Source organism: Clarias gariepinus, chromosome 19, assembly GCF_024256425.1.
Source record: "Clarias gariepinus isolate MV-2021 ecotype Netherlands chromosome 19, CGAR_prim_01v2, whole genome shotgun sequence".
Classification (NCBI taxonomy): domain Eukaryota; kingdom Metazoa; phylum Chordata; class Actinopteri; order Siluriformes; family Clariidae; genus Clarias; species Clarias gariepinus.
The window spans coordinates 9,893,514-9,918,596 of NC_071118.1; the positions used below are offsets into that span (position 1 = coordinate 9,893,514).

At 40.9% G+C, this 25,083-nt stretch overlaps 1 protein-coding gene across 6 annotated transcripts in view; it reads right to left on the reverse strand.

The window, feature by feature from the left end:
• cadm1a (cell adhesion molecule 1a) overlaps positions 1 to 25,083 on the reverse strand; it is a 346,104-nt gene that overhangs the window by 23,444 nt on the left and 297,577 nt on the right. For 5 of the 6 annotated variants that reach the window (XM_053478290.1, XM_053478289.1, XM_053478291.1 and 2 more), the window contains 3 exons: positions 20,447 to 20,543; positions 17,772 to 17,944; positions 7,045 to 7,125 (listed from right to left, as the gene is read on the reverse strand). In XM_053478290.1, coding sequence (XP_053334265.1) covers positions 7,045 to 7,125; positions 17,772 to 17,944; positions 20,447 to 20,543 — 351 coding nt within the window. The remainder of the gene's footprint in view (positions 1 to 7,044; positions 7,126 to 17,771; positions 17,945 to 20,446; positions 20,544 to 25,083) is intronic. The other variant, XM_053478294.1, reaches the window with a different exon arrangement.

Here is a 25,083-nt window from a genome sequence, read left to right on the forward strand (position 1 = left end):
ACTCTGTTACAGTTAAAGGCTGCGGGGCAGGAGCATATCAATGCGTCAGCCGAACAGCAGTGGCTATCCTGCCTCGGCACAGCCCTTTGTCTCAGCTCGGATCACCTGAGGCGCTGTCCTTGCTGACATCAGCAGCTGATATCAGCAGACATGACAGCAGACACATAGTGCCGTGGCTAATTGCAACAACGTATTTCCACCAGAGACTATAACAGAACATGCACCTGCAGCACCGGGAAAGGGCACGTGCTAAAACTCAGCAAAATTATGGCACTGTGGGCATAATATTATATTATTTTTATATACAGCCATAAAGATGTAAACCAAAATCTAATCAAGTGAGGACTGAATTAGAACAGAAGAGTAAATTTGGTAAAGCTTAGCCGTAAAACTTTTTTGCTTTGTCTGCCTGGGGTGCAGACTGAAACTGCATTATTATTATTATTATTATTATCATTTTTATTATTATTGTTCTATTTATTTATGCATTTTATTTGACAAACCGTGCCCTCCTCCAGCCACTCTCTAAAAAAAAATTATAAGGTGCCAATTAAAAGAAAGGGGCGGCATAAACTTGTCCCATGTTGGACTAATTTCTGGACCAACTTCTGGGTTTCAATTGAACAGCAAATTGTTTTTTTCCAAACCATCTTTACAATTATATGATAACAGGTTTAAGGCACCTTTAAAAAAAATCATTCCAACTGAATTCTTACGTTGCCTCAGCAGAGCGAGCTAATTTTGTGGGGGGAAAAATGCAAATGTGTATGGACACCAGAAAATATGTAAGAAATGTACTGTATGAGCCAAGGCTATAATTTTACAGCTCTCCTGAAAATTGTAGCAGTCACCAAATGAGAGTAGGGAAATGAACGAGAAGAAAACAAACTGAAATGAGCAAGGAGCACTTTAGTTATTACAGTCTTCAACTTTATACCAAGTTTGTGGGAGCTGAAATTGTGCAGAAGTGAAAGGAGTTCAAACAACAAAAAGCCACCTATGTGGTCAAAATTGAGACTGTGAGGAGGGATAAAAAAGACTCCAACAAAAGTGTGAGTCAATACCCTCAAGCTTCATACCAGGTTTGAGCGATCAGGCTTTGAAGTGGTAGAGTTGGAGAATTTAGTCAAAAGGATAAAAACCTCTCAGAACTGGAGTACAGTACACCTTAGAGAAAGCCTGTTAGAATTAGAAATGATGATTCTGATTCGGCCTAACGCCAAGATTGACAGGTGAAGCTTATTAGCTAAAATACCAAAATTAAAAATGAGTGGCGACTGAAATTAGATCATTAATACCTTAAATTTTTTACCCTCATCCAAATTTCTGACATGATGAGCATTACAGCCTGAGTGCTGAAGATATTACAGCCATGCCGATACTCAGTACAACAGCACAACCTCCAGTGTGTTATTATCTTTATACAGCTATTCCACAAATAGCATTTTTTTATCAACGTATTCATTTTTTAAAATATTTGTTTAACTAGTTCTTTTTTTGCTCCCCATCACATATCCTTTCACAATTGGTAAAAAATCTGTTAGTGTAATTAACAGAGATAAAAAGTTTTAAATTCTTACTGGTGAATAAACCATGGGGGTGGTAAAATTTCTGAGAAGCTAATGAGATTTACTTTATATTTCCACTTATTTCACTTTAGAATATCGGCGAACTTCCGTGGTTCTGAGGTTGAATCCCAAATAGCATTAAATGGAAACTAATTCGCTATGTAGGTATGTAGCTCATGTTAGCCTTAAACAGAATAACACGCCGGTTTAGATGCACTTTGGAACGACTTAGTAGCAATAAAGAGACAAAGTGTTGCTTAAGATGATGACATAACGTTTTCAGATGTGTTATCTTGCTGAACGTGGTTTTGTGACTGGTTTCGAATGTGGGTTTTGGCAGCTACATATAGTTAAACATCCCAGTGCTCTTATGCTGTATTATCAGCACTCGTGGAATGCTTCTCGTCCAATCAGATTATTCGGTTGTAACTAACTGTTGTATAAAAGAGTTAAAGAATTATTTGGCCAATCAGAAATAAGCATCTCTCGTAGAAATGGTATATTGTAGCTTACACAATAAAACTGCTGGTTTTCTGTGCGGACAACTTGACGTATGACATTTTCGGGAGAGTTTGTAACTGTGCATAGTAATCACTGCTAGCAAATGTAGCTACAGTAAATGGCAGTTTGGTCAAATGCTGATGTGCAGATGGGAAAATCAGGCTGAGCTGAGCCTCTTGGTTAAGCGTGTTTGTGTTTCTATGTGTGTTTACTCAGCCCGTAATGCCTGACAGATTCACACTTGGGGTGCTGATTACCAGCAGGCCGCCTTTATGATCCCCATCTCAGCTTGGCCATCATAGCTTGCAATCATGGCTCCCATAACAATACAGCTTTATATAAAAAAGACTTATTGGATGCATTTCTGTGTTTGCATGAGTGCAATAAATGCTAAGTGCAATAAATTCCAAAGGATGGTCTTCTCTGTGTGCCGTGTATCACGGCACTGCAGTCGTTGTTTTCCCGCTGGTAATGCAATTGACCTTTAGTGAATTAGCCTTTTCTTTGCCAACAAGCCATCCTTCTCTGTCTATGCTGTACTCCACAGCAGAAATCAAACAGCGACAGAAATGGACTTCTATCTTGCAAGTGCTTGTACAGGGCAATTCATAATTCCAACTTCAAAATAGGTTTACCAGATGGTGTTTATGCCATTTCCTACCCAGCATACTTTAACTTTTTTGTTGATTGCTGAAATGAATTGTTTGCCAACTCGGCTTATGGCTTTGCATCAATTAAAAAAAAAAGGCATTTAATTTAGCTGCATTTTATTAATGAGGGAGAACAATTATTTAATGACATTTCTGTTGTGCATTTTGGTGTAACCATTGTTTGGGTTGCTATTGTTTTCTTCAACAAACTCTAGTCATCCGGCAAATTGCTTTTTCTACGAGTAGGTTTAGGAATACACTTGTCATTTTTCCTGACAGCACAATTGCCAAGGTCATCAGTCAGCCACTGTACTTGTGTCTGTGAGATGAACGGGGATGAATAAGCACCTCTGTGTCTGGGCGTCACCCCTTTTTTTTTTATAGAAGCGCTGAACTAAAAATTAGTGGTGATAATAAAAATTGAAGGGGGAAAAACACAAAAGGACTATAATAAACTAAATGTGTATTTTGGGATCAAATTTGCAAAGGCCTTTTCAAAAAAAAAAAAAGAAATAAAGAAAGAACTCACGGAAAATCAATAAACATCTATTTCTGAGCTGTGTTTAGCAGGGGAAAAAAATTGGCAACACAAATAGCAATGAATGACACTGGCCCCCGTTACGTATGGCGCCCAGCAAAGCCTCTCCATGTAGCCATTTATTTTTCGGTCTAAATGGCAATTTAGTCATCTCTAAATGTCACCTCCTGAAGCTGCAGAGCACTTTAGCCTTCTGTTAGGGCTTTAATAGATTTTTTAAAAGTGCAGTATAGCCTATTCCATTCCTCTCATAGCCAGTTTATCAAAAATGTATTAAATCTCGAAGTGGCCTCTACCTCGGTGGACTGATAAATTCATTTGGTGTTCCTGATCTATACGCATCCCCTGAATGGATAAAAGAAATCAGAGCTTTACAGCAGGGTAGCAGCCAGCTCCTGGTAGTGAAATACGCAGGAATAATTTCTATACGTTCAGAGGTAAAAGCATAAATCGGGCCTCGTGTAGAAGACCTACAGGTACGCGCTGTTAGAACTGCGGAAACTCGACCTTACAGGATAAAATTTGTAATTGAATTGCATCGTCCACAGCATTGTCGAATTTCCGGATCTGATTGGTCAGAAGGTTTTGGTAGATTTTTCTTTAACAGTTCAGGTTTGACTGTAAGCAAGGTGCCATTCTAATACGTTATCATTTATGTAGGAACAAAATCTAAGACTAATAGACTAATTATAATACTAATTAAAAAAAATCTTAACTTGATAAAGAAATGATATAGTGAAGTTTTCTGTAGGGAGACATTTATATAGCCTTTATGGTAGGTGTCACCGGTGTCAGCTCATTGCAATAGTCATGAAGGTTTTTTTCTTAATAATAAAAAAAAAAAGACATGTCGGTGAGTGAATTGACTGTTGATGGTGGATATTAAATAATTACACAGACTAACTTGTCTCTCAAATGTTCTACAATATTAAATGATGCAGTTAAAAAGCATAATTAGATTTTTTTTGTGAATTGCAGTGCATAAAACTGCATAATAATTGCATAAAACACCGGTTTGACATAAAGCGATCAGCAAAAATTATCCCTAATATTGTGCCCCACCTGGGCAGCTTTGTCCACTATGGGCAGCATGACTCCACAAACCTCTGAGGGAGTGCTGTGGTGTCTGGCAACACCTTTGATCCTTTGGATGCTGTGGGTTGCAGGGTGCGGCCTCGCGCCTCCTATTGGTGCTTAATTCTCTGCCGGGTGTTCTCATCCCCTTCCATCCTGGCAAGCATCGACTTTTTCCGTGATTTGTGCTGCATTGGATTTTCTGTGGGATTGGAGCAGGCAAGCTAGCCTTTGCGTCCCACGGGAATAAATGAGCCTTGGGTGCCCATGATCCTGCCAGTTAACTGGTATATGACTGATTATCAATCATAATGCAGTAATATTATGGCTGATCAGTTTATGTAATTAAAACGGGTGTAAAAATGTATCAAGGTGACGTCTGCTTGCCGTATCTCTGAATTACAGTAGATGAGCCTAATGCAGGTAGATTGTTTGGTTCTGGTTGAGGGTGTTTTTTTTTTTTTTAATGCTGAGGACAGGGTGTGTTTAATCAGCATGCATCACTGGTGCTTTCATTAAGTGCAATCATGCAGCCTAATCAAGCCTGATTCATTTTTATGCTTTTTTACAGATTCACTCAAATCATCCGCACAAGTCAGCCCCGAATGTTTGATTGCACTTGTAGCTGAGGGCTGTTCTGCTTCGACTCAAAAGCGTGCACAGACACACACACACACACACACACACACACACAAAAGGCAGAAGAAAAAAGTGCGCATCACATCTCTGCCATACTGCGTAATATAAAGAACTGCCCTGAGGAACACTGAAAATGGAGAGCAAAATGATCTAACTTGCTCGCTTCAAAACCATAATTGTTATAGGCAGCAAATCACATCAATGGCCATTTTAGAGTTTGGAGCCAGCAGCAACATTGAATTTGCTTTCTATTATCAAAAGTGGTATTAGCTCACCATATTCTTTGAGAACCGAGCAAAGCCAAGGACCGGCAAAGGGTAATGATGGCGGCGGAGAGATCACAGGACCATTTGTATTACTCAGCGACTCCACAAAACAGAAAGCCAGTCGGTGGAGTTAGACCGTGAGTGATCGACAGAGCTTGGTTAATTGTGTAAGCTAGAACTGCACTGCATGCTATTTTTAGTCGAAGGCCTTATTCTATTAGATTTCGTGCAGCGTACGTGCAGCAAGACCAGGCGTTTGTCTTCTTTATGAGGACAATACAGCCTAATTTTTTTTAATGAACGTAGGAAATTTGGGCATTTAGACGAACAGCAATAACCATATATTTGAGGGGAAAAAAGAGATCCTATTAAACGTTAGTGATGCGCTACAAGTGGATGAGGCAATGCAGCTCTATGTACATGATTACAGGAATGCCTGAGTTTCCAAATGTGCCTAATCAACTAAGACATTTAATGTTTTTTTTGTTAGTTTTTTTACGTTTTTGCACTGGAGCTAGTGTGGAAGTCAGAAACACATCCACTGTTCTTCGCTGATAAATCACAAACACTGTGATGTAATTTATGATGATTATTAACTAAGTGACTTCTTACATCACTAATCATATAAACTGTATCTGTTATCATGATCTTGTGCCATCTAAGGAGTGCAGTTATAGATAAATAATCAGAGACAAGGTAATGTGACATGATACACTGTTACTATAACCACCACAAAGGTTTTTTTTTTAATCAATAACATGTCCCAAAATGTGTTATTCCTTTTATAGCACAGACATTTAATCTATTATTAAATACCACTTCACTTTTTACCCATTAATAAGTATAGATTTAGGTTTAGATTATGTGGCTCATCTGCCATACAAGTCATAGTGAGTGAGTTGTTACTAAAAAAAAGATCATATTAGAGCAGGTGCATTAATATAAACCCATGATTTGCCTTGCAGCTGGCAGCTGGCACTATTATCATAGCTGCTCTTATAAAAAAATGATCAATGCCTTTTAACAAATCAGAATTGAGAATTCTGAGCAGTGATAAAATCTTTTTTTTTTCTTCTTTTCATTATTATTAGCGCAACAATGTCTTCGGAAGATTTACGCCTGGATTTATGAAAAAGATTTTGGATGAGATAGACTGACTCACATTAGTCACATAGCTCCGGTGCAAATGTAATGAATTTGATGAGTCTTAGCTGGTGGCCGAGATTTTGGGCGTGATCATTGGGTGGTCATTTAAGAAATATTCTTCGAAGGGGAAAAAAAAAGAAGGGAAACTGAGCGCAAATATTATTGCCATTCTGCTTATCTATAAAAGAAACTCTATAACCGGACGGGGTCATGTCTGAAAGGAAGGAGGAACATGAATGCTTTTGTGTAACCCTTGCCAGACAGGGCCATCGTTGTCACCCCTCCAGAAACACAAAGGGGTTCTGTAATCCTGGCAGCAGACAGGCCAGGATACAGCTCCAGATCCTGATAAGATTAGCCTGCGAAAGGAGCAAACTGTGCTAAAAATTTGAGAGAAACATGATGGCTCTTGGACCTGGCGCTGCAGCAAGGCCGGGACTGGTCTGACCACAGATGGAAGCAGCAGCCACTCATTATCAGCAAGAGAATCTTATCAGGACTGACTAGCAACCAGCAGTTTTCTCTTTCGCCCCCCCTTTCTTTCTTTCTTTCTTTTATTCGCTCGCTGCCTCTTTTGCTCTCTCTCTCTCTCTCTCACACACACACACACACACACACACAAAGGTTGGTAGGCGGGCGGGCGGTTGGAGGTCATACTATACCTTGGGTGATACCAGGGAGAGAGGTGGTGGTATACATGGTGGTGGTGGCTGTAGTGGGTATAGGGGTGGTGGTGGGGGCATCTGGATGGGAAAACACAACATACACACACACAAACGCACACACATACACACGCACACACACACACACACAGGCAAAAATGAAAAACGGGGAAATAACAAAAATGAAACAAATAAAATTAAACTCAACACAATTATGGTAAACACCATCACTTAGCAAAGAATGCAACAAAATCAAAGTCTGCATTTCAACATAGCAACAAAGAAGCAAGTGTAGGTAATTACTAGCGCATTTGCAGTGATATGTGGAAAAAATGATTAAATAAATAAAAAGCGGCTCATGTGATCCACCACTCGCTGTATTTATGTTGCCTATATTTTTATTTCAATTAGATTTTTTTTTTATTATTAGCAATTTGTTTTAACTCGGACTCTAGTCTGAGTGCAGCCACAGTTAAAGTGGGACTTCACACCGCATACAAGTAACCTAAAGGCTACAAGCTTCAATACAACATTAGAATATTGTCCATAAACCTTATTATATTCGCTTGCAAATAAGACTAATGTTTACTTCCCTGCCTTTTGTCCTTCTTCTCGTCTGAGCTGTGACCCGATTGATCCAGAAACTAAAACATTCGATTTTGTCATTTGCCAATTCCCACCCATTCATTAGCTCTCCTCATCATATCGCAGCACCCAACAGGGGAGGGTGAAAACTAAAACTTGCTTTCTTTCATAAAGAAAAACACTCTACCCTTGTTCTTATATGCTGGTGAACGGCTAAGTGATGCTGTGATTGACAGGGGAGAGATTAACACCATCATCACCATCATCACAGCTATTTTCGCTCCTGTGGATTCCCGGCCATGGATATCTGTGGCACCATCACGATTCATACTTGTTATCTCCTGAATGTTTCTCTGTTGCGCCATTCAGGACCCAAAGTTGAACTTTTTTTTAACTTTAAAAAGTAAAAAAAAAAAAGAAGAAGAAAAAAAATCAAAGATACTGTCAGCAGCCACTAAATAAAAAAAGAGCATGAAAGCACATTGAAGATGAGAAGCCAAGGAATGAAGGCACAATGAAAGGAAACAATAACACAAAAGGATGAGAGTAAATGTTTGGAACAAAAAAAAAAAAAAAAAAGGGAGCCCATACCACCAAACCATGATGTTGAGGTATCAACTGTATCACTGACATGCTCTCTACAGGGGGTTGTACTGGTACCTTGTTAGGATTTGGTATGACCAGATGCAAGTTTATTAGCACCAGCAGTGCGAAAACTAATCACGCCATGTGTACTAATGAAATAATTCGTTAAATTAATTAGAGTTAGGTGACAAGATGAGTGTTAATTTGTCATTCACCATCTAGAGAGCTTGGTGATCGCATTCTTGAATGTTATTCTCAATTCAACTGGAGCATAATTGCACCCCATAAAAAAAAAAAATAATAAAAAAAAATGAAGGCTGCTTTGTCTGTTTCTGGAAATGTTCCTTTGCGTGTGGAGTAATCAGGACAGACAAACAGGTGATAGTTAATGAAACGAACAAAATGAAAGCATACGAGGCTGGTTCTGGTTAAGGGAGGCTGTTTGTGGATAGCGTGCTTGCCGCTGAGATAACAGGCGTGAAAAGTGACGCAGGCGGCGCCACTGTTTGCCCGGCGCATCCAGACAGATACCACTGTGTTAACATCTGTGCTGAGGAAATTGGCCGGCTGTCTCCCCTCCCAGCTTTGTTGTCCGCGCTCCATCAAAAGAGCGCGGCGGGAGCCCGGGAACACTTCCCTTCGCTAATGATAAAATATCCAGGAGGAGGGAACACAGCCAGGGATAGCGAGAAACATGCAGAGAGAGAGAGTAAGTTTCAGAGCTGCCTCCATCACACACATGGCACGCTGCAACAACTCGGAAAATGGCAGCCGCTACCTGTCTTTCAGTGCATGCCTCACACAGAGCTCGGTCTGGTCCCAAATGAGAAAGCTAAAATTCAATTCCAAAAAAAAAAAAATGATGCATAAAGACACTGTGTTTTTAATGATTATTATTTTAGATCCACATTCTATCAAAGGTTTGATCATTTATTCACCATGTGTGTGAAGGGCAGTTATAAATAAATTAAAGGCTGTGTGATGGCTTTACAGTACGTCTGGTCATATCTGGTTCTTTTTACATGCCAATGAAAAGTTCCTCTGAATCACAGGTTAGTAGATCAAATTAATTTCTGTCTCAAACTACAATGATTCAATCAACCACCTGTAGAGCTACTTTAATTTGGTTTTTACAAAGAGAGCGCGTCGTCTGAAGTAGGTGAGTGATTGACACTCGACACCTGCCTCTAAAGTAATTAATCTTTGATGTTATTACTTTTAAAAGAAATGGATAATATACTCAAACTCTTACTTTACATTTATTTAGAAAGCACGTCCAGCTTTTAATTTGATATGTCCGGGCCAAAAAAAAAAATTCATATATTGCGTAAATTCATATATTTTTTGGGGGAGGGATCAGGTTAATTCAGGATTTCTTTTAGTGACAACGTAATGTACCATACTAATAAAAATCCCATCCGATAGGACTATTGTCCTTCTTGGTTTTTGTGTACTGTCCTATTTAATTATTGTTTATTGTATTTTTACCCTTTGATCCACATTGTTGTTTATGCATGACTCTACAAGACCTCTAGGGGTGTCCCGTGGTGTCTGGACGTACTGTACAGTAAGTGGTAGATCCCTTGGGTGCTATGGGATGGGGACGCCATGGATCGCGCTTGTTTGTCCGGAGATATCCATGGTTTGTTCGGACTGAGATCCGGTGAATTTGAAGGGCAGATCAACAACCTTAAACTCTTTGCCTGTTAAGCCCCATATGTGACAAGCTGTACTGTAAATGAGCCTTGGATGCCCATGATCCTGTCACCAGTTTACTGGTACATAATCGATCATCAGTGATATTCACTTTACCTGGTGTATCTAAGTGTGTCTCTAAGTGTATACGAGTTATAAGAAGAAATGTCAATAAAACCCACTTGACAACAAATAATAGAGACTCATATGGATTACCTGTTCGATGCTTTTGCACATGCTTTTATGTGCAAAAACAAAAGGCATTCTTTCATAAAAATATCTATGTATCTATTACTATACTGTAAGAGTTTCACTGTTTACAGAGTGAACTTTTCAGATTCATATTTGCCAACGTTAAAGGAAAAACAACATCCTCACCACACTGTTCACGTCAATCAACAGAGGTAAACAAGCCCTGATCGGCACGGCCACAAAACCAGTTGGATTTTGACACTAATGAGCTATCATATGAGCAGCAGGTAAATTACAATTAGAGATTGATTACTGTGTCTTTAGTTTAACAAATAGTGTCTCTATTTCAGTTCTGCTCTTAGAAATTAATTATTTAAGATTCTCTGGGCTGAAATGGTTATGACCGACTGCTACTGTATGCTGGCACAAATAATTTTTTTTAGCCTTTCTTAATTATAACACATAAAAGGAATGTGTAAAGTAACAATATAAAGCTCTAAATGTTTACCCTCTATAAACATCAATGCTTTGCCAGTTCAGTCTATTTTTACTAAATAAATTTCTTATCATCCAATATTGCAAAATTTTGACAACGGCATGCTCTTATTTTAATTATCTACAATATTAATAATTAATGACAATAATTTGACCCTTCTGAAATAAAGCAACATCCTTTCCACGACCACTGGATGTGTCTTTTGGCAGGGGTGATAAATAAATAAAAAGCTACTCAAGGCATCAGTTAGGGTTAAAAAAAAAATGTTAATTGTAAAAAAATGGATTAATCACTGCAGTCATTTTCCAATGAAATGCTCTTGAGTTGTTCTGAATGACAACAATTTTGGCCATGTGCAAAGTGTACATATATACAAATGATCAGGCATAACATTTAAACATAATGCTTAATATGGTGTACACCTTGTGCCACTTAACCTACAATATGACCCCTTGAGGTGTGATGTCCCAAGACCTCTGGGGAGGCAGCAGATCTTTTGGGTGCTGTGGGTTGTGGGGTGAGGCCCCCATGGATCTGACTTGTTTTTTCGATTTCTTTTCAACGGTTCCGTTGAGGCCGAAACGACAACCTTGAAGTCATGGCCTGTTGAGCCCCATACGCAGCAGGCTGTAATGGACTGGGTGTTCTGATACACTTCTATTATAGGCAGCATTAGATTTTATGTTGGATCAGACCAAACAGGCAGGCATAAATAAGCCTTGAGTGCCCATGATCCTGGCACCAATTTACTGGTATATAATTGATAATCAGTGTTAATGCTATGGCCGATCGGTATATGCTTACATTTAAACAATTTAAACATATATTTCACAGTTTGACTCAAGGTGGATCAGGCAGTAGTATGTAAAGCAAATATTGAGAAAAAAAACGTAATAACTTAAGAACAAAGCTGGATTTTATGCACATTATTAAATTTCGCAAACAAGCAGCAAGGCCTGCCACCTTTATTGTTTATTTGCCGCCATGCTTAACCAATTACAGACACTCCTGTCACAGGGAAAGGTTTGGGCAAGAAAAAAAAACCCAAAATCCTGACTGACACACACACATGGGAAGCTGACTGACTGCGTAGAATATGGTGTGCTATGAGCTTAAGACCAATCTCATCCTCGGTGGTGGGCCAACTTAATTGGCTCGATCCTGTTACGAACTGTGAATGCCTAGCAGATGTTTGGGATTAATAGTGTCAGCGGCTCATTAAAAATGTGACAGTCCAAAAAAGAAAAAAAAAAAAGGAGCTCTAGTCTATGCTCCTTATCGAGGTCTACTAGGTAAATATTTAGCCATGTCTCTTTAAAGAGAACGCACTAACCCTGAAGTGAATCAATAAGTTTAGGGCTTTTTACCTTTTAAACAGCAGGCGCGCTCCTGCCGTGTCACGCTTGTGTGGGTTTATCATAGCACATTATGAATCATCTCAGCAGGCTGAGATGTGAGGTGTGTGAAGCAGGCTCATTAAACCTGGGCCATGGCAAAACACTGCCAGTTAAGCCAATTCCCCAGACGTGCGCACGCAGGAAGAAGAGCTCATCATACGGCATTTTGGAGTCCCTCCCTCGATCCCAGCTCTCTCTGCTTTCCCAGCGGACCACTTGCTAAAAGGGTGCATCTTCTACCCGCGATTAGGCATGCATAAACAGTGGGGAAGCGGAGGAGCACGGGGCACCGTCGTTGTCTGCCGCATAGCGGATGCCGAATGGTCATTTAGGATCGTTATGTAAAAAACAAAAAGGACACGTGCAAGTAAAAGAGTGATCAACATCTCTGGGCAGTTGATTTACCCGAGAACCACCTTCTATCCTGGGCTTTGTTTGTTTGTTCGAGAAAGGCTTTTGTTTGCGTGTAAAGGGCAGAACCTAATCCTGACAAATATTGCAATGGTTCTGATGCTCTGGGGGTATAAACACAGAGATACCCAGCATCTCGTCCTCTGTCTGTCATGTGCCTGTGAAAGAAAAAAAAAAAAGATATAAAATACAACCTATTTGGATCCGTGTGCTTTCCAGTGGCAGAGACAGATAGAGGCATATGCAGACAAATTCATCCCATCTGTTTTTGGCAAAACAGAGAAACGTTCCATCAATAAGTGCCAGACATAGCACACTTACTCAGTATAGGGAGTAAATTCAATTAGCTCTGTGCATTCTTCTTGCCTGTTTTTTTTTTTTTTTTTTTTTTTTTGAGGATCAATGGGTGAGACAGACGTTGAGTGAACGGCGTGAAATAACAATGAGTACAGTCAAATCCAGCATTGACAAGAATCCTGGAGTGATTGACTCCAATTAACGCCTAATGAAGGAAGGGCTGGGGGGAGTCCGCCCCCATTAATGATCCCGGCAAATAGAGTGAGATGAATGTGCTGCTGTGGAGAGACTCCTCCTGCTGGGAGATGCAGAGATAGAGAAAGGTAAGGGAGGGTGGGACCACCAAGCCAATAGGTGCCTCATAAAGAAAAAGAAAAAAAAAAAAAGGAAGGCACCCGCCCAATCCGCTGGCTGCATATCATGACAGGAGACTGATGAGTCCCCTCTGGCCTATTAAGTGATGACTCTATGACAAGGCTAATGATGAAAAAGAAGTGCATGCAGCATCCTGGCCAACTTCGTGACAATCAAGAGCGGGTGTACACGTTAATGAGAGTATTTACAGGTAGGTTGCATCAGTGGGTCAGCTGGAGGCAGTCGAGTGAGAGTCTGGCCGTGTAGTCATCATTCTGCTCATGTTTTTTGCAAACGGATATCCAGTTTGGGCTCTGCTAACGGGGCTTACTGGAGGATAACAATTGACACGAGAATCCAGCATAGTGCAGGTGTCTGCTTCCTCCTTTTCCAACCACGACTTATCGCACCCGGTGCGGACGCTCCGACTTTTATTGTAAGGATCTTCAATTGCGCACAGAACTGAAAGACGCGCTTGCACGTGCCATCCATCATAATGAATCCAAATCAGAAGCACAGGAAATCACTTGAACTCCTGATAATGTCAAGCAGCCTTGGTTAGCAGCTACCAATCCACCGGTTCATTGTTATGAAAGTTCAGCTCCATTGACATGCATGTAATTTGCCATGCATTGCCGTTTCTGACACTTCCGGAAGCGTTTTTTACATTACCGAGTCTGATACTTGTGCATTTGCATTTCCAGCTGGGTGATTTCTTGAGAGGCAAACTACCGCAGCCATGTTTGACAGCAGCCGAGATGTATCGTCGAAATCTGACTTTTAAATGCGAGTGTCACGACTGCAACAAATTGCGAGGGAAATATCGGCGGCTCAAATGTAATGAAAGTGAGCGGGGCTGTAAGAATGAAGGGAGAGTGTCGAGCGGGGCGAATTTACAGCTTCATTATAATGACACAGTGATGGGATTTGGCCCGCAATGGCAGGACTGCAGATCTTGTGTTTTTTTTTTTTTTTCAGAGCAGATTTTTAAAGATTGCTCGATTGAGCCTGGATGCTTGGGAGTTACTGTATGTGTACTTCTGGGAGAAGTGTTCTTGCCTGCTTCAAATTAGATGTTGAGTATGTGGAACAATTAGCTCTCTCAAGTAGTCTGTAGCTTGTTGCGAGACGAGGCGGGTTATCAATCACAGCTTTTGTCTCTGTTGCGAGAGTCGATCAGCGCTGGCTTTGTGGCTGGGGAAACGAAGCTTGTGCTGTGACGAATATCTTTTTATGCGCCCTGGCATTTACGGAGACATATGGAGCTCTTCGGTGGAAAGAGCCTGAGCCAGGACTGTATTATAAGCTGTAATCCACAACAACACTGCAAAACCCATTCTTTCTGGAGTTAGGCTGCATCTCATGCGTGTGCAGTGATCGATTTTTCGCAGGCGGCAGCACGATGACAGAGGAAAGCACTCTAAGCACTAGCGGAAGTGTTACGGAGCGGGAACGAGAGCGAGGGTGACAAGCGGAGGAGGAGGGTGCAATAAAAAGGGTCTGGGGCTGTGGAGGCGAAAGCTAGTCTCTATTAGGTTAACGGTGTGCCGTAAACTGGTTACAGCCCTGTATGCTGCCTCTCATTCCCCCTGCAAGGCTCTTCTAGCACTGGAGCTCTGGAAATGTGTCTCAGGGAATGTCGTTTTTTTCTGCCCATAACCTCTTTAGTGCCAGCCCTCTTCTGAGCGTTCTTCATCACTTAGCTTCCAATAGCTGCATTAGAAAGGCATGGCTGCTGCAATACATATGTTCTGGCGGAGCGTAAGAAAAGGCCACGAGAGCTGATGGCTCGGTCCATCTGATTTGTCCCTTTCGACAAGCAGTCGTTCAGAAATGAGCTCTAAGGTTACAGAGACTCTCCAATTATAAACGTGTGAAGTTATTCTTGGTGTTGTTAATCTCGCAGAGCGAGATGGAAAAAAAGAGAGAGAGAGAGAGCTCTCGTTTTCAACTGACATGCGCGGTTCTAATGGAATATTTAACTTAACGCATTTACTTTTCCATGACAAAACCTTGAAAAGTGTATTAAAACACTATGGAGATGGTTTCTATAAGATCATGCATCAATGGTTTAACAATTACTGTTCTGGTATGCTATTTAATGCATGTGCGGGATGTCTGAAAATGTGCCATGAGCTTGACAACTTGCTAAACAGCCATTCTGTCACAGTCTTTCTCTCTCTTTGCGTTTCAAAAGCCTCTAATTGCACCATTCTTTAACGGAATTTCGGACTATTTCAGACACTCGAGGTGACTTTTTAGACCACGCCGACGGAGCTCAGGAAAGTGACAGGACGGCTGTTTGTAATAAGCAGATGTCATTGCGTAAAAAAAAAAAAAAAAAAAAACGAAGGAGAATAATTATAAGACTATGAAGCGTGCAGATGTCATCGGTGGCTGTCTTTATGAGCGCAAGTGTGGCGCTTGTAAAATACTGGAGGGTGTCAGAGCGCTCTGTTAACACACTGTGTTCAGGTGGGAGGCTGTGCGGGGTTGTCAGAGCAACATGACGCAAGATTAAGCGCTGACAGCCCGGTCCCAGCTTCCAGGCTCCACACTCCATTTGCAATTCTAATACTAGGACAAGATATGCCCGTGAATTACAGTAGACATTTAAAAAAGTGGCGGCAGACATCAAAGCCATCAGGAGCCCGGCCAGACGGGACTCCGTAGGCCCACGCTGCTTTTAATAAGGCTGTTGATCTCACCTCAGTCTGGGTGAGAGGTGCGCATGGTGTGTGTAACTCCCCCTGTCCTCTTCTACAGGCTGGGTGCTTGTGAATTCTCCACCTGCAATGTCTGCCAAGCTTCTCGTGGGGGAGAAGTGCGAAAAGCCTGGCAGCTTCGCACAGCGTTCTAGGGAAAGGATTTGGAACACACCTACTGGAGCTGGATATCTGAGTTTACCACGCAAACGGCGCAGCATTCGGGAACTAAAGCAAGGCCAGTTTACCGCATGGATTATTGAACCGTCTGGTGACGGGATTATGGATCACTAGTGCAGCTGTCCTGTACCGGAGGATGCAGTTGCATGGTTGGGTTTCGCACCAAGAGAAACTGACGATACTAGACGGTGGGGTTTCCAGGATTGGTTGATGAGGATTAGTTAAGCATGAATCTGAATAATTATAATAAAAAAATTGAAATCTTATAGAATAGTGCTCCAATTGGCAATCATAAACTAGCTGACTTTTTCGTTTTCATCTTCTTACAGTACTTTTTTTCCTGAGACGTTGATAAAGTTCCCAGGTTTCCGCTCCCTTGTTGTTCTTCCTCCATTCATTATATGGTAATACTTCATACAGACCTCATCCGGATGGATCTTCCTCTGTCTTTCTTCTTCTCTGAACATGATAATAATTTATTGTTCTTTGATGTAACAGATATACGTGACACAAGGCATCCGACTAATATGCTTTCTTTGCTGTTAATAAACAGAGAACATCAGACAGTGCCACCAAGCCTACTGTGTGTATGTGTATTTATGTGTGTTTGCTGTCTCTCCCGGCCGGGAAGGATGTCAGAGCTAGCCGCTAAGCGTATCGAGGCGCAGCGGAGGTTACAAATAATTCTTCCCCCATTTTAAACCTAACGATATGGGCTTTCAATCTAGTCGCATTATTTTTGAACTTACTTTAAACTGACTTCGTTTTCTTTAACTGCTGGCTGCGGTACAAATCGCAGGTTTATATAAAGGCCCTTATTTATGCTAGCATTTGTTACTATATTTACAGGGACTATAAATGCATATATAATACAATAAATGCATATAATAACTGATATTTTTTCTTCTGTAAGGAGACATCAGTATAACAAGAGAATATGAAAAGGAGTCTCCAGTGTCAAAGTGTTGAAATATACAGTATTTATAATATATAATTTAAAAAGTGAAAACTTCCTGAAAAAATTCTACAATATTTACCGTGGCAAATGACTGACTAACTGAACAAAGTGCCAATTATTAATGAAAAACATTGTAATCGTTGGCAAATTGCTGTGAAGTATGTCGCAGTTATTTTACTCCTAATCTAAGCACTTTTTTTTTTTGCCAATACTTTTCGTGCAGCAAATATGAACCGAACAAAAAAAGAAACAATGTTCACCCAGGCACATCTTCCATGTTGAACCGGCACAGCTGCACAATGAAAAAGATACAGCCAGACACTTTCACTGTCATATTTTGAATTTCAATTGCATTTAGGTCCGGTCCTTGTTTCTAATTACGCAGTTAAAAAAAAGCAAAAAGAAATCCACAGACAGTTGCCGTAAGTACTTATCTATTACATCACTTACTTTAATGATTTCTCATAACGCTTTATTACAAAAATACAGCAAAACCGAATCAACACAGTCAACAATGAGGAGGTGCAGATGGTTTCCGACGAGTGCGCCTCTTTCCCTTTTTTACTCGCGCAGCTGTGCATTGTAAATACTACTATAGCTCACCACTTAAAGACTCTCCGCACAACACAAATCCTTTTAAACAGAGGTCGATTATTGCAATCTAAGACCAGACGCGAGTCATTTCTCCGCAGGCTTAGTGCTGTAAGCGATATCAGAAATGAGTTCTGATTTTCAGGAGAATGCTCAGATCGGGGTGTGATATCTTAAGGAAAAAGGAAGCGTTGTTGAGATCAAGCTTATTGATCTCGTATTCAGCGCCAGCGAGGGTGAGCGAAAGGAGCTTGAAGATTGCTTTCACTTGGTGAACTCACCGTACACGTAGAGGATGTAATCGTCGTAGGATTCTCCCACTGAGTTCGAGGCCACGCATCGGTAAGTACCGTTGTAGGACTTGTTAAGGTTCTCGATGTAGAGGTCCGAGCCGGTGATGACGGCATGAGAGGGCACGTCGTCATCCACCTTCACCCAGTTCACCTGCTGAGGCCTACGGTGAGAAAGAGGACACAGCAAACTTGCTTTAAAAAGAAATTGGGTGGAAAATATGCTCTACTTAAGTCAGCTGGATCGCTGTAAGCAGGGCCAAAAAGAGCAAAGGTTGATATTTTTCTCTTGTCTATTGCCATTAAGTGCCACTAACGGTCTTGTTTCTCTGTCCTAACAGCTATTGTAAACAGGCCATGAAACGGCCTTTCCCCATTTTCACAATGATGGGCAGACTGAGCTAAAGCCACTAAAAGCCTCTCTTTAGCTCTCTCAAGGCTCAGTGGTGGTGCTCTAGCCTAGTTATTTCCCTAGAGTTTTTTTTTATTTTATTTATTTTCTTTTTGAGGAAGGGGGCTTCTCTTGTTGTCGTGTTTCTGTGATTTTCATTTCCGAAACATTGAGAGGAACTAAAGAAAATGAATAAGTAAGTATGAATGTGGGCATGCTTTTGTGTTTTTTGTTTTTTCATGGAAATATGTCTTTCTTTTTTTTTTAATCAAAGCTGAAACTTTTGTAAAATAGCAATAACAACAAAAAAAAAAACTGAGAATCTGAGATTAAATATAAATATACAGTATATACACGCGTGGAATAAAGATGCAGGCATGGATCTCGCGATGGTACTGTAGAAGAGAAAATGACCTAGAAAAAAAGTTCTTTATTTTACTGAAAGGAAGAGAAGAGAGAGAAAGAGAGAGAGAGGCACAGTAGAGGGGCTGAAGAGAACCTGGGGTTAGAGGCAGAATACAAATGGCCCCTGAGCACCAAACCCAACGTTATATGACAGTAATGATTGCAGCCCCTTCTCCTGCATCTAATGAAAATGACTTCTAATTTTCGGGCTCACTGTATTGATTGTATTCTCATGCTTATTAAATGAATGCGTGAGGAACTCTAGCTTCCCGCACAATAAAGAGTTTGGAGGGAAAGGAGGTGCTGGGGGTGCATAGTCGCATATGAATTACCTCTCATTGTGTTTGCACACATTTGCCCAATTGTCTTGTCATCCACAGGTTATTCAATTAGACACTATAGATGCTTCTATGTGTGAGGTAATGTTTGATGGCGCAGGGTTTGATGGCACGAAAGCAAGAAACACAGTGTGTGATTGATGACATCATTTGGCTCGAGCTTGCCTCTTCAGTATGCACATGCAAATCACACTTAGGCTCAGAGCCTGGGCTCCTGAGGACTGATTACCATACAATTACCAGACGCAACATGTGCAGTCTGCTCCGGCCTGCGTTTCTGCTTTAGCATTCACACAGCACATGATACGATGTCTGATGGAAAGGATGTGTTAATTCCATCCTGCTAAAGATGGTGGAGATGCTGCTTTTTAACACTGGGCCTACGAACAACATTTACCTCTTTTCCACTACACTGGTGCTGGTGCCAGGTGGTTCTCGGCCGGTGCTGGACTGGGAACCACCGAGAACCGGCCCGCATTTACACTAGACAGGAGCTCAATGGGAGCTGCATGATAATACGTCACAGGCCACGCCCACTAAACAGAAACGACCATGGCCGAAGTCAGTTTACTGGTTATTCTCCAAACTAGTATGAAAATGTATTGCCAACTAACACACAGTATGAATGCAAATCCTCTCAAGGTTTCGGCCTACTACCATCTTAGGGAGTTTTTTCTTGCCACTGTTGCCCTCGGCTTGCTCCCCAGGGACTATCTGACCATTTTGATTCATACACATTCAAATTCCATACAAACTTAAATAATTCTTTTGATTGTGTGAAGCTGCTTTAGGACAATGCCAACTGTTAAAAGCGGCAGCTTATTCAACGTGTTGTAACCGCTGAGAGTCTTCCTTCAGTTTTTTTAGCTTATTCACTATTTGGTCGGTTGTTCATGTGAAGCCTGCGACTATTAGTTCTTCTCTTATTTCCTCATACACTTTTTTTTCCTTAAAGCACTTTCCAATTTCTGCTGAATCTCTGCGAATGTCCAAAATGCCAAAAGCGCTTTTGTTTCGCCCGCGCTCCACATTAACGGACTTTGGGTCTCCGCCATTTTTTTTTTACGCTCCCTATAACTAATATGCTTATTTTAGGGCACCGGCACCAATCTTTTTCTGTGGAAAAGCGCGGCACTGGTTCCAAAATTGGGAGCCGGCACGGGAACCAGAGCAGTGGAAAAGGGGTAAGAAAGCACTGGGGAATTCTCTAATCTATGTGGATAAATATATGGTTAATTATGGTTAAAATTAGTCTTTATAACTTAAAACCAGATTGCTGTGGGATACGTGTAATAAACTACAGGGGAATGCTGACATAGAAAACATCACCATACAGTAATTGTGCTTCAATGTAAATTGTATTAAACCACCCCATGATTCTTTATTTCCATATTAGAGCATGTTTTACTTCTTACTTTACTATCATTCACTCAATATCATTTCGATATATGGAAAACCAACAACTCTACCTTGACATTTATAGTACGTCAAAGGGATTTATGGATATTGAAAAAGAATGAAAACCCTCTCACTCTGGTTTGCCTTTGGTCTTGCACATCAGCTCCAGGTTTTCCCCCTCTCTGGTCAGTCCTTGAGGAAACCCCACGACAATCTTCACTTCTGGTTTATCTGCCGAGAAGAAAAACGTAAATCTTGAAACAGCCATACGTTCGATATACTTATTTCATTTCCATCTCCAGCTGAGAAATTCCTCAGCTGGGTTTTGTTTACAGCTTAACACCTGATTTCGAAACCTTCTTCGGCTGCCATGGTGGATATAACAACAAGAGAAGTGACGAATGCAATTTTGGCCACTGACAGCATGCCGGCATAGGTTGCAATAACACACCATAACCTCCTACACACAATGTTGACCTTTATGCTCCCTCACTACTGTCCTCTTCCTGATCCATTAGAGTCTGTGGCCAATGCAGGCCTTGCATCAGCCAGGCTTCTGTCATGGTCAGTGCTTTCAGCATGAAACGCGCATCCTTCCCTCGCCTGGCTTGCTTTTCCCCACAATTCTGCTGGGATTAGGCCTCCTGCTGCTTCTGTACCAGGCTACAGAAGCACTGACATTCACAATGACGTTTGACATGCACTGATACACTCTCGCACAATGACATTATGGATATGAGGCCATGAATACGACTGGGGGACAGTCATGCAGAATGGTCATTCACTGCATGAGCGATGAATAACATTTCATTCAGCCATCAAAGACTGTTTCAGTCTGCTTAATCCATCGACCAGAGTGGAATACACAGGTATCCTTCTGCCAAACTTCTCGGGCGCAACTCAAATTAGCCAGCTTAAAAGCGCTATTTGACTTAGTTCGCCTACTATGGTGCCGCTACCTTTAAATGTGTTTTATTGAAGATAAACGCTAATAAGACCACCCTACCGATCCGTTTCAGCAGGTGGTGCTTACATGCAGAGGACTTGGGGAGGTAAAAGAAAAAAAGCAACCTCTGTGTTTACACAGAGTGCTAACGAGAGCATGGAGAGAAGACATAAGGAAAAGAGTAAAAGAAGAAAGTGTTCCAGGCTTTTCATTAAGCACCAAAAGACCCAGTAAACAGTAGTTAGCCAGGGACCAAGGAAAAGCTACCCAGCTGAGAACTGGGGTCTAGGATAATAATATACATAAACAAAATAATAATAACAACCACATCAACATTAGGTTTGTCTGTTCCTGCACATCAATCCAAAGACTGGTCACTTTATTAAATACAATAATACAGTAAAGGAATATATTAAAGAAACATCATTGTCTATAGCGCTTTATCCTGTATACAAGGTTGTGGGGGACCAGGACACTTAGGGCACGAGGTGGGGTACACTTCGGATGGGGTGCCAATCCATTGCAGGGCACACACATACACACACTCATTGACAGGCAATTTGGGAACACCAATTAGTCTAATCTTCTTGTCTTTGGACTATAGGAGGAAACTGGATAAACCCACTAAGCACAAAGACAACATTCATACTCAATGCACACAGACATGAAGAGGGAATCGAACCTGGACCCAGGAGGTGCAAGGCGACAGCGCCAACCACTATGCCTCATGCCACCCAATAAAGAGAACAAATATATTATAATATAAATAGGCTATATTTTTTACGCCACAAACAAAGCTTTGCACACTCTTTGCATTCAATTGTTCTCGCTTTCTTACTCCTGGAATGTTTTTCTTACATTCTCCAACCACTTCCAGCTACATTTCTCGTGTTCTACAATGCAAGAGCATGGAATTTTGCTCCTTCATGAAATTTAGCTCTAGCTCTTGGCTGAAAATTGTTGTTGGGAGCCACTTGAAAAAGAACATTTGGCGAGATTGGTTATGCTGCTTACTTTTCCATGCATATAAACCTGAGAGCTACACGCTGAACAAATCATCAAAATTCAAGGCAATCTGCACACTAAACAGGGTGCCTAAGGGTACCTACTCTTTCATGCTTTTGTCACGTGACTCTCATAGACATAGCGTCTATAAGTCTTCTGGTCCGAATCAATCGTTCTTTTGTCTCATGACTCTCGTAGACATAGCGTCTATGAGTCCTTATAAGTTTATGAGAGTCACTTAACAAAAGAATGAACAAGTAGCTTTGTAAATAAATCCGAACCTACTCTGTTGTAAAAGAAAGACTTCTTCAATGGTTATTTGACTTCTTAACTATCTCAACAACTAGTTGTTGTTAGACTTTCAGAAGCTCCTGTCAAGAGGTCGCCACAGCAGACCATCCAATCCGCACACACACTTGCCACAGGTTTTACACCGCAAGCCCGTCTTTTCACAACCCTTCCATTTTATCCAGGCTTGGGACCAGCACTGCATCCAGTGACTGAGGTTTGGGCATTGGCTGGGAATCGAACCCGGGCCTACTTCATGGTAAGTTAGGAACCTTTCACTAAGCCACCAATGTCATTATTCCCAACAATTAATAACTGCTCCAATTGTGACATTTTAATATTAGATACCTCCTGGCTATGCAATGGTGCTGAAGCAATGCAACATATCAAACTTATGTTTGCAATCATGTTTTGTCTTTTACTTTGCATCCAAAACACTCTGGCTAAGATTGTGCATGAGACCTAAAGCGTTCTCCACATAAGGTCTATAATTTCAACATCGATCCCCTCAAATAAGAAAAACCATTTTCCTGACACCATGTTGCCGATGGCAATGTTACAGAAAACAGGAAAGAGTGCAGTGGAGTGCTGGCAAGATTAAGATTAAGACCGTCTCCCCACTCCCTAGCACTCTACTGTCTAACATTCAGTTAATGGACAATAAGATGGACAATAAGATGGACGAGCTGCTTTATCACATATACTCACAATGAGAGGTCAGATACTGCAATGTGCTGCGCTTCACTGAAACCTGACTAAGCCCTTAAATCCATGAGTCGGCCATGCAACCGCAGGGATATACTCACTACCACCACCTCAACAGAATGGCTGAAACCAGTGAAAAACCAATGGAGAGTTTTTTTTTTTCTTTTAAAGCATATGAAGAATAAATTTGAACTTGAACATGACCTTGTACACACCAAGCGTACTAATCATGGGAAGATCTGAAAAAAGGGACGGCAAGGTGGGCGTACCTATGATGCATTTCAAGTTTAACTTGGAGTAAAGTTCCATTCGTAAGCCTATTTAATGAGATAATATTAGAATAAGAACAGGTCCGTGGTCCTTTTTTGAAGCCAGGTAAAACTTTAACTGAAAAACAATGTCCATAAATATCCTTCTTCACATTGTTATATTTGATGAACTATTTCACAATGTACTTTATTTAATTTTTCAAATTATATTTTGGATATTTTTCTTTTTTTAAAGTACATGATCATTTCATTAATTAGGTTTTGGCCAATTCCCACCCATGGAACAGCGCACCTCTATAGGATCACAGCTACAAACTAGGGACACTGAGAATAACTTATATTTCCTTTAAGACACATGATGGCAGCATCTTTATGAACAGTTGCTCATACTTCTCTATATCTTGCATCAGAGGGCAAAGTAACACACCCAGAGTCAAGCACTATATGCCCTCTTTCACTTATATTAGGTCTCAGAGCTCCAAGATGGACAAGTGTCTCTGTGATTAATGGAGGAGAGAAAGTATTCCATTTTCCCCAACCAGATATCACATCCAATTTTGCTCTCTTAGACTCTTAGACTCACATGGCGACACTGGCTGTATTGGATGATGAAGAAAAGATTCCCAAAGAATGCAGTGCTAGCTACCTAGCAGACTCAAAGCATTGTGTTCATGTATAGTACATATATAGTACATCTGTACATTGTGAGTACATATATATTTACTTTAAGTAACATTAGCCAATTGGATTTGATTTGGAGATCACTTAAAGTTTTAGGGATTCATCAGGAGCTTCGGTACAGCGCATTGTGCTTTGGGAGAAATAAGAAAGTTTGAAATTTTGAAATGGTGGGAGGTAACATAGCACACGTACTCCCTACTTCACTTGAGTAGTTTTATTTGAGGATACTTTTTACGAATATTCTGCTTAAAAGTACCGCAGATATACCTGTACCTTTACGTAACTAAACTTTTGAAAGTTACCTAATGCCACTGATGGGTAGTATCTGAAGTGGGAATTTTACCACCTGCTGACTATTAAGCATAATTGCGTGACTTGTCTTTCCTTCGAGACGCGCCTAATAACGTAACAGGTGTTTGAAATCAGAAGAGGGGCTGGTTGCAGACAGAAAGGAAAACAGCACGTTCACAGTCTGGAAGAAAAGTAAGCAAGAGAGTGAGATTTTTTTTTTACTATGACGTGCTTATACAAGATCCCCGTACATCTGATACGTAAGTAAATTTGAAGGTGAGTACTTTTGTACTTTTATTCAAGTAAATGGAGCGCTTCTACTTTGTGTTGAGTAATATTTGCCCTGGGGAATTTCTACTTTAACAACAGTGCAGGATTTGTGTACACCTTTGAGTTTGAATTATTGTGGTTTGTTGGTGGTTCGATGGATTATAGAGTGCAAAAATATACCAAATCTCTTGACATGGACAGCCCTGATCTTGTGCTGCCAGGGCATTAGGGGGGAAGCTCCATGGGAGTTCTGAGGGTGTGATGGGGTGCCTGGAACCGCGACATTAGCATGTTTTGGGTGCTTTGGGTTGCGGGG